Source organism: Camelus bactrianus, chromosome 20, assembly GCF_048773025.1.
Source record: "Camelus bactrianus isolate YW-2024 breed Bactrian camel chromosome 20, ASM4877302v1, whole genome shotgun sequence".
In the NCBI taxonomy this organism is placed as follows: domain Eukaryota; kingdom Metazoa; phylum Chordata; class Mammalia; order Artiodactyla; family Camelidae; genus Camelus; species Camelus bactrianus.
In genome coordinates, this window is record NC_133558.1 from 20483156 (window position 1) to 20492388 (window position 9233).

At 56.7% G+C, this 9233-nt stretch overlaps 2 protein-coding genes across 2 annotated transcripts; both read right to left on the minus strand.

Annotated features, from left to right (window-relative positions):
- Nucleotides 1-259: 259 nt before the first annotated feature.
- Nucleotides 260-5451, minus strand: PBX2 (PBX homeobox 2). Its single transcript, XM_010961447.3, has 9 exons — nt 5170-5451; nt 4118-4191; nt 3634-3881; nt 3344-3534; nt 3032-3167; nt 2756-2909; nt 2283-2371; nt 2085-2171; nt 260-1932 (listed from the first exon to the last, which is right to left on the minus strand). The coding sequence occupies exons 1-9, from the start codon at nt 5388-5390 to the stop codon at nt 1840-1842; spliced, it is 1293 nt and encodes a 430-aa protein (XP_010959749.2). The 5' UTR covers nt 5391-5451; the 3' UTR covers nt 260-1839.
- Nucleotides 5452-6232: 781 nt separating this feature from the next.
- GPSM3 (G protein signaling modulator 3) lies at nt 6233-8388 on the minus strand. The gene is made up of 4 exons (XM_010961595.3): nt 7983-8388; nt 7667-7775; nt 7252-7451; nt 6233-7007 (listed from the first exon to the last, which is right to left on the minus strand). Exons 1-4 carry the CDS (start codon nt 8022-8024, stop codon nt 6870-6872), a joined length of 489 nt encoding a protein of 162 aa, XP_010959897.1. The 5' UTR covers nt 8025-8388; the 3' UTR covers nt 6233-6869.
- Between the last annotated feature and the right edge of the window lie 845 nt (nt 8389-9233).

The following is a 9233-nucleotide window of genomic DNA, read 5'->3' on the forward strand; positions in this document are numbered from 1 at the left end:
AGGGCCCAACGTATTCCATCAGTCCACTGAGGGCTGTCTCTTGGAGGACTGGACCCCTATCTTGACTAGGCAAGGTTGCTAGGCAACAGGGTTCAGGACTGGCTGTTTCCTGTGGAGAGGAGGCTGGGGTGAAACCTGGGGCCTGTGTGATGAGGGCAAGGCTGGGGGACTCAGGGGGAACACTTGTTTGGGGGGCTTTATGAGAGAAAAATATTTTTTTCTGGGGTTTCTCACGTTTTTGAAAAGAATTCTCAACTAAACCCAGGGAAAAAAGCAATTTCTTTATTCAAAACTGCGTTTTTTGTTTTTTTGTTTTTCTGTGAAACTACAAGTTTACAAGTGAGGAGAGAACTGCCCCCGGCCCATGCCTCCCACCCCAACCCATCACACTCCCAACCTGCCCCCTAATCCTGCCCAGATCTCTGACGAGAGGGGTTCCCCACTCTTGTAAAATCCTGAGGATGTTTGAGGGGTTCAGATGGTAGGGTTCAGGGCCAAGAATGGGACAGTGATTTTACTTTCCCCACACCTGGCTTCTTGCGGCCTCCCTCCTCTCTCCCCACCTTCTTGATTTTGGATTGAGAGAAAAAAAAAGATACCTTATTTCTGGGGAAATACACAAACACCCAACCCCATATTTAACATATTTGGCAATAACCCCCTCCCCATTCTTCCCCCTCCAATCTGCAAATAGTTAAAAAAAATTTAAAGACGTGTCACTCACAGGGGAAGGTGGCATTTGCTCAAAATGACTGAGTCCAGCCCTGCCTAAAGATTGTGGGAAGAGAGGACAGGCTGGCAGAGCAAACCCCTGACTGACCTTGACTGCCTCCACACCAGGTGCAACAGAAAACTGCCTGCACAAGCAAAGAACACCTAAGTGACTTCACAAGCAAAGGAGAACATTCCTAAGTGATTTTAGGGGGGCAGGCTTGGTGCCCTGCTAAATGCACTTCCTGACAGACAGGACTGGAGCCAGGCAGGCCTCTTCACCAGTTCTATTTGTTCCCCTTTCTCTTATCGTGACCCCTTTGGCTATCACCCCTAATATGGGAAAGCAATAAAAAAAAAACATTTATAAAAACATCTACTTCCCCAAACTAAATTAAAAATTAAGAACCATCACCACGAACAACACCCCCCCCCCAAATAAAAAAAAAATACAGATGGATCCCAGGGTTATTTTTTCTTTCCTTTTAAAAAAAAAAGTTCAACCCCAAAGCCCAGTCAACAATTCCCTAAAGTAGCAGAAACTCCCTCCGAGGTAGATATCTGAGTCAGACACTCTCGTCCACCGAGCGATTCTATTGGTTTAAGATGAGCTGCGTATGAGGTAATAAAGCCGTCTGGAGGGGCCGGGGGCGGGGAGGCACGGGGGGGCGTGGCCCATGTCCTCTGTCCAGAAGTCGAGTCCCCATTTTTGGCATCTCTGGTCGGGCAGGGCTGGCGTCTCCACAGATCCCAGAGCAGATAAGTGGGGTGGGTGAGGGAGAGTGGGGGAGCCCAGAGAGAGAGAGACAGACAATAGTTGTATGTGTGTATGAGAGAGAGAGGAGAGAAAGATCTGAAAAATAGGATTCTATGTGTGTGTTTCTATGGGAGAGAGAAAAGAATGGAAAAAGGGGAGACAGACTCCACTCTCCCCTTAGGGGACCTCATCTTCCCTGCCATGTAGTCAGCACCCCCAGCACTGAGAGAGTCCAGCCGGGGATGGGATGACCCCGCTTGCCCTTCTCTGTCTTGTGCTTCTCCTGTGTCTGGGTTTTGTCCTCTGGATGCCTGCGTCCTCTTCAAGAGTTGCCTTGTGAGCCCCCACCCCTGTGGCCCTGAGGGGCGAGATCAGTTGGAAGTGTCAGAGTGAACGCTCCCTGGTCCCTCCGTTGGGGATGTCACTGAGGATGGGGTCACAGCCTCCTGCCAGCCGCCATTTGCCTGGAAAAAGAGACAGACACCCATTGAGTTGGGGGAGGGCTTTGGGAAACCCAGCATGGGGGATAACACTGCCGGGGGAAATGCCCTCTGGTCCAGGCTAGAGAGTCCTGCTGGTGCGAGGTGGAGAGAGGGGGCTTCAGGTACTCACTCACCCTCATTTCCCGAGGGCTATATATCTGGCCTCCCGCGAGGTTATCCCCATAGCCCCCTGGCCCCATCGAGTGTCGGAGTGATTCCACCTGCAGACACAAAGTGACAGTGAGAAGCCTCAAAAGAAGAAAGTCTCAGATCCAAAAGTAGGGACACTGAGTTTGGGAAAGCCCTGCTCAAGGGGAGATGGACCACCTGACCTGGGAGGCAGAATAGGAATCTCCGTTGAGCCCGGGCATCCCCAGAAACATGTCACCGGATCCTGAGAGATTGAAAGAGCCGCCAGAGCCTGGGGGGAGCAGAGAGGGAGTTAGGGAGGAGTGTAACAGAGCCTGTGATGGCAGACAGGAGACTCACCACCGCTCTGAGTTTTCAAAAAGCTCTCTCAATTAGCGCTGAGGGTGCGCCACCATACACAAATTACCCACAAAGCAACACTACAACACTATGAAAGAGCAGACCGTTCCTGAGTCTCCCCTGGCCACTCTCTGGAAGAAAGGCTAAAGTAATTTCACTGGAGCAGCCTCTGTTCCGATATCCTCACCTCGTCTCAGCTCCGTCCCTCTCACCCCAAAAGGCGCCCTCCTCTCTGCTAGGATCCTGCCTAGTTAGGAAGTGGGAACAAAAGCAGGAAGTGTGCAAAACAGCCAGGCAGGCTGGCAGCGGGATCCACCTGCGGAGGAAGGGGGTGTTGGGGAGCTTGTGCGGCTGTGGCCTCCCTGGGTGACTGACACAGCGGTCTTGACAGCATATATATTTGCCTCCTCTTGGAACTTTCCAATATTTTTCTTATAGCGAATCCGCTTGTTGCCAAACCAGTTGGAGACCTGGGGGGTGTTGGGCAGAAAGGAGGGTCAGGTGGGAACCTGTCCCTCTGTAAACACCTCAGTCAACAGGATTGGAGAGCCAGCTTTTCACCCCAAAACTCCTCCCCAAGCCTCCCCAATACCTGAGAGACAGTGATTCCACACTTCTTGGCGAGCTCCTCCTTGGCCTCCTCACTAGGATATGGGTTACTCAGGTGGGAGTAGAAATACTCGTTCAGGACCTCAGTGGCCTGTTTGCTGAAGTTACGGCGTTTTCGTCTGCAGAGGAGAGGGGGGTGATGAGGAGGGTGTCGGTGTCCCAGCAGGGCCACTCAACTCCAGAGGGCACCACTGTCATAGAGTAGTGTGTGTAATGCAATGTGGTGGCCCAGAGGCTTGGAGTCGAGTGAGAAGGAGCGTGGTGCTGGGGGCTGGCCTGGGGCCCTGGGCCCCACCTGGCATCCAGGAAGCGGGAACGCAGGATCATGACAGCCTCGCAGGTGCTCTGTTTGAGCTGCATCTGGATGGCGCTGAACTTCCGATGGATGATGCTCACCATGCGCTCCATCTCCTTGGGGGCCACGGGCCGCGTGCGGCTCTGCTCCCTCAGCAGGTTCATGACATGGGTTGTGAACTCATTACATGCCTGCAGGGGGTGCCCGTGGCCTGGTGAGGAGGAGCCCTTTGGCCTAGGCATCCCCTCTAAGGGCCACTGCCTCCACCCACTCCAGCTGCCGCACCTCACCTGCTCATACTTCTCCAGCTCTGAGTGGTAGATGTGGCGGATCTGGGCAAGTTTGCTGCGATAGTCCGAGTGTTCGATGGAGTTGTCAGGGGACACACCGCCCCCGGAGGCTGCAGCCGCTGCAGCTGCGGCCGCTGAGCCACCCCCTTTCTCCGGCCCAGCCACACCCTCTGCCAGAAGCATGTTGTCCAAGCGCATCAGCTGTGGGTCCACAGGCTCCTCCTCTTGGGAGCTCCGAATGCTGAGGCCTAGTGTGCAGGGGAGTGGACTCAGGGGCCCAGGGACCCCACACCCAGCTCTCAGCCCTCCTGGTGCCTCCTAGAGACCCAAGTTTCCAGGTGTGTGTTCCCTCCCCAACCCCCCTCAGCAACCTGCCTGACCCCCACTTTCCTCAGGGCCCCAAGTTGTCAAACTCTTGGCCTGAGCCCTAGAGTGAACAGGGTTCTGTCCCAGAGTTGAGGAATCAGAGGGGGGCCCTACATACCGGTTTTCTCCTTGATTTCACACAGGACGCTAAAAAGAGCAGGCTTCATTCGGTGGCAGTTTAGGGCATGTTTCCTTGGAAGGAATGGGAGAGAAAAGTTGAGAGGCTACAGAAATGGTGGGGGGAGTGGGAAAGACACAAAACCACAAAATGACACACCCATGAATGTGAGAGAAGGGAGCCTGCGGATAAGAGGAAAGGTGATGGGTAAATGTGCGGCAGGAGAAAGCAGGGTTGGGGGCAGAAAGGAGTTGGGGGTTCTTGGTAAGAGATCAGCTCCCAGAATGTGGAGATGCCAGGGAAGCTGCTTGGCTTTGGGTGGACGGAGGGACGGTGCAGCAGGCTAAAGGCACCACGGCCAGGCTGAGGGTGGTGGGAGACAGTCTAGAAGGGTAGAGAGGGGGAGTCTGGGGGTGACTGCAGAAATGAGGGTGACTAGGTAGATTTCAGAGGAACAGAGGAGGAGGCTGGGGAGGAGAAGAGGCAGAGTTGGAGGTGCCAGAGGGGGTTCAGGGTGCTGAGCTGAAGTGGGGAGTTCAATACAGAGGTGTGTGAGGGGTCCTGGGACTGAGCAGGCTGGGAGGCGCTGATGCTCGCAGTGTCAGCTGAGCAGGGGCAAAGGGTGAGGAGGACCCTTGGAGGCTGGGCCATCGGTGGAGCAGTATGGAAGGAACTCTAGGGAGGGGTATGGAGGCCCCTAGGATGAGGGTGAGCTAGAGAGTTAGGGGAGAAGACAGCATAGCACTTTCTTAGTCTGGGAGCCAGAAGGAGGCTCTGGAGATGGGAGATGTTCCAGGGGAGTGTGGGGGGTCAGTGAGAGGCTGGGGGGCATAAGACCACCTAGGGTTCCCCTTTTTGAAGGTTTCAGGGACTGGGGGTGAAGGGAAATTTGAGAGGGATTGATTATCTCGGGGATCTCGGGAGTAAGGAGAGGAGAGGAGAGCTGTAGGATCCTGGGGAGGGTCCTGGAGTTGGGGGCTCCCGTAAGATTCAGACCTTGTGAATGGGGCTTCTGCTAGGTCTGTGTGGGGTCCCGGGTTGGGGGCACTCACTTGGCCTGGGCCTCGTCCAGGCTCTGGTCGGTGATGGTCATTATCTGCTGCAGAATGTCCCCGATGTCTTGCTTCCCTCGGCCTCCCGGGACCCCCCCGCTACCCCCACCGGGGTCTCCGCCACCGGGAGGCTCGCCAGGGCCCCCAGGCTCCCCACCCACCAATCCCAGGCCCCCCCGGCCCCCGCCAGGAGGGGGCGGCCCCAGCAGCCGCTCGTCCATAGTTGGGGGGGGGCCTGAGGCCCCCTCCCTGCTCCGCCCCTCCCCCCCGCCTGGTTACTTCCCCCCCCCCAAACTCGCTGGGGCCGCTGCTCCCTCCGCCCCAGCCCCCGCCCGTCTCCCCACCTCCCGGCTCTCCCGGGGGTTCGCCCCGGCCCTGAAGGGAGACCTGGGGTACCGTCTGGGCCCCCCACAGGAGACCCCGGCCCCCGGCGGCGGAGAAAATGGAGCCGGAGAGAGAGAGGAGGCCCAAGCGGGGGTGTGTGTGAGAGAGAGGGAGGAGGGAGGAGGGAGGAGGGGGGAGCGAGGGAGGGACGCTGGGGGAGGGGAGCCGGGGAGGAAGAGGAGGGGAGAAGAGAGGAGGAACAGGGAGGAGCTGGGGGCGGAGAGAGACACACAGAAACAGAGGAACTGAGACCGAGTGGAGGAGGGGAGAGGGGACGAGGGGAGGAGACTAGCCCGTGGGGAAAATAAGGGAAGGCCCCAGGGGCTGGACTTCTGTGGCCTTGGAGGAGGGCGTATTGGGGGCTGGGGGGTGGGGGCTGCCACCTGGGTTCTCAGTCCGGGATCTAGCAGAAGTGGACTCTGGCCGCTGGAATGCCTGGGTTCACAGACAGCTTAGTTCATATTTCTTATCCTAATGACTCCCCTCCCTGTTCTACTTAATTAAAACCAGGAGAGGGGGGCTGGGGGGGATAATTAGGGAGGTCTCCAGCCGCTGCTTAATGAGCCAGTAATTAACCAGCCAGGGAGGGGAGCTGGCCTCTGGCCAGACTGGGGAGAGTGACGGCCTCTGGTCTTACCTTCCTACCCTCCACCCCGCCATCCCAGACACCAGTCTTCAGTCCAGAGGGGAATTACATTTATTCATGTCACCAAACATCAGACAGCTCAGAACAGCAATGGGGAGGGAGGGTGGGCAGGGCTAAATGTCCATTCACAGCCTATAGGCCCCTCAGTCCTGGGGCTGGGGGGTGCCGGTGATGGAGGTGGGACAATAAGTCTTTGCTGTGCCCTCTCTTCCTTTCTTCTTACTGAGAAGGAGGGTGGAACTGTCTCTCAGGTCCAAACCTTGGGAGATTTGCCTTTTCTTGGGAGGTGGAGGCCTGAACCCTCAGATCCTGCCTGGTGTCTTGAGTATAGGGAGTGTCCCCACAACTCAAGACCAAGACTCCCAGTTCCTCCCTGAGACCAGAGGAGAGGGTGAGTTGTCCCTCTGTGGCCGGGTTCCTCTCAAGGCCTTCAGCTCCCATGTACTTGGTCACAGAGGGAGTTAAATGTCCATCCTACCTTGACTATTCCCAGGGTCTGAGGACTTGCAACCCTCCAGCTCCCAGGAAGGGTGGATGAGGGCGATGACTACTGAGATTTCTGCTGGGTCTTCCAGTCTCTGGTGCCTCTGCCAGGCAGGGTTGAGGGCATGCAGTGGGCTGCCCAGCTTTGAGCCACAGCAGTACAGAGGGGCTGGTGGGGGCTCAAGTCTCAGCAGGTGTGTGTGGGGGGCTGGGACCTTTGCTCCTCCATTCGACCCCCACCCTGAACTCTCAGCAGCAACTCCAGGAGCTCCTGTCCTCCTGGGGGTAGGGGAGGCTCTGACCGCTGGGCTTCCATCCGCTGGCACTGGAGGAGTGGAGGGAAGGGAAGTTGTTGGTGAGCTTCTAAGAGGAGCAGGCCTTGAAAGGAGCCAGAGCTGGTGTGAGGGGCGTATAGGACACCTGTGATGGGGATGGGGATGAGGGGACTAGGATCTGGTGAGGGGGCAGATGCCTGGGGAGAAGGAGGGGTAGGGCCAAAGGAGAACAGGGGCCAAGAGACCAAGAAGCCTGGGCCTTGCCTCCTGGGGTGGGGGTGGGGGGCGTCTCACCTGGTGACTGAGGATGGTGCTGTAGAGCTGTTCTCTGTCCTCAAGAGGCCGGGGTGGGGCTCGGCCTAAGCTTGGGGGGTTTTGAGGGGCATGGAAGGTGGCCCTCTGCTCCTCTAGGCGGCGGGACTGGGCCTCAGCCACCAAGTCCAGAAGCAGCTCAGTCTGCAGGGAGAGCAGGGAGGCCGAGCGGGGCCCCAGGGCTGGGGAGAGGAGGGGAAGGGCTCAGGGACCCATAGAAGTTGGCAGACAGGGTGGTGGATGTGGGGGTATGATTAGGGACGTGGGGTCAGAGCTAAGGGGGTGTGATGGGGAGTCTGGAGGTGGGGAGAGAGCCCATGATGGAGTGGGCCTTGGTAATGGGATCAGGAAGGATGTGGGCACCAGGGTCAGGGAGCCCCCTGGGTGAGGGGGGTACCTGTGTGGCGGGTCCCTGGAGGAGGAGGGGACGGAGGAGCAGATCGCCAAGGCCGAGTACCGGTGTTCACAGGGGGCCAGCCACGCTCATCCTGAGGGGGGCCCTGATGCTGAGAGACATCCGTTCCAGTCAAGCAGGGGTGGGGTGCGCAGAGGACTAGGCCAGCAGCCCATTTCCTCTCTTGGTGTCTCTGTTCCTGCCTCAGTGTGCCCAAGCCCGTCCAAGTCGCCTGAGTCCACCATTACTCAGTCTCTGCCTCAGGTCCTCTCACCTCCCTCTCCCAGTGTCAGCCTCCCAGACCCGGTGCCCAGCTCACCTGCTCATCATCCTCTTCTTCCTGGGGTCTCTCAGCCTCCATCCCCTAGAGGGGAGAAACTGGTGGGGGAGGAGTAGCTCTGATTTGGGAGGAGGGCCGGAACCCTGAGTTCCTGAGGGGAGTAGGGGCTGAAAGGGGTGGGGGTGAGCCGGGGGCTGGATGTCTGGGTACTGAGCAGGAAGCTGGGTTCCTGGTCAGCCCCCCCACGGGCCCCGCCCATCTCTGTCAACTTCCTCCAGTTCTCTTTTCCCACCCAAACTGCATGCTTGACCTCTCTCGCCCCAGGGGAACAGAGACTGGGAAAAGCTCCTCCAGCTGCAGTAGTGATGGGGGTGTCAGGGAGGGGAAGGACTTTGGCTTTCTCATCTCCAGATCCTCAGTAGTCCCCCAGCCCCCGGCTCTGTTCCTTCCACCCCCCTCCTCCCCTTCAGTTCTGTCAACACAGGAACTAGCTACAAAGGAAGTGGTTTCACTCCTCAGAAACCCCCCTCACCCCCTTGCCCCAGGTACCTTCCCCAAGAAGGACCCTCCCCCTGCTTCTCAGCTTCCCTCAGACTTATTGGGACTGGGAGAGGCATGGTTCCGGTGGGAAGCAGGACTTAGATCCAGGGATGCCAGGGCCTGAAACATGTATACATACACCCCTAGCACTGTGTCTAATAACTGTGTTGAATAGTAATAACTGCCTTATAGGTGCTTACAGTCTATTCAGGGGACAAGATATGCACCAAATGTAAGAGACAAGGGGCAGGGGAAGCTTTCCTCTAGTTATGAAATGGAAAAGAGAGAGGACCACAACCTGGCTTGGTCTTTGATCCACGTTGGTCAGGCTGGCTGGCACCAAGGTGGGAAGAGGACAGAGACATTTTGGACCTCTAAATGGCTGTCATGTTAGCTCAGTGACTTTGAACGTAAAATATGATAGAGAGATCAGGTTCTGCCACTTAATGCTTTGCAATTTGGGGCAAGTGAAACCTCTGCCTCAGTTTCTGAAAGAGTAAAAGGGAGGTCTTATAAAATTATTTTTTATAGTGTTGATGTAAGGATTAAGTGTGATATTAAGCATTTGGCACATAGTGAATGCTCCAGCAATGGTAGTTATTAGCTTTCAAAATACTTCATGCCTCCATGTCTCAGGTCCATTGCTATGAAAGAGGTATAACCAAGTTGCTGAATGGAGGATAAAGTTGGAGATGCTTTCTCCATCTCCCTCTACTTGAGATCTCAGGAATCTCCTAAGTGGCTATAACT

Bases quoted from the DNA above. Each gene is read 5' to 3' on its own strand.
- GPSM3 (XM_010961595.3), bottom strand. From the start codon at position 8,024: ATGGAGGCTGAGAGACCCCAGGAAGAAGAGGATGATGAGCAG. The intron at 7,776-7,982 runs GTGAGCTGGGCA...GATGTCTCTCAG, and splicing joins AAGAAGAGGATGATGAGCAG to CATCAGGGCCCCCCTCAGGA. The intron at 7,008-7,251 runs GTGAGACGCCCC...CCACTCCTCCAG, and splicing joins GCACCATCCTCAGTCACCAG to TGCCAGCGGATGGAAGCCCA.
- PBX2 (XM_010961447.3), bottom strand. From the start codon at position 5,390: ATGGACGAGCGGCTGCTGGGGCCGCCCCCTCCTGGCGGGGGCCGGGGG. The intron at 3,535-3,633 runs GTGAGGTGCGGC...CACCCCCTGCAG, and splicing joins AGCTGGAGAAGTATGAGCAG to GCATGTAATGAGTTCACAAC. The intron at 2,910-3,031 runs GTATTGGGGAGG...AACACCCCCCAG, and splicing joins GTGGAATCACTGTCTCTCAG to GTCTCCAACTGGTTTGGCAA.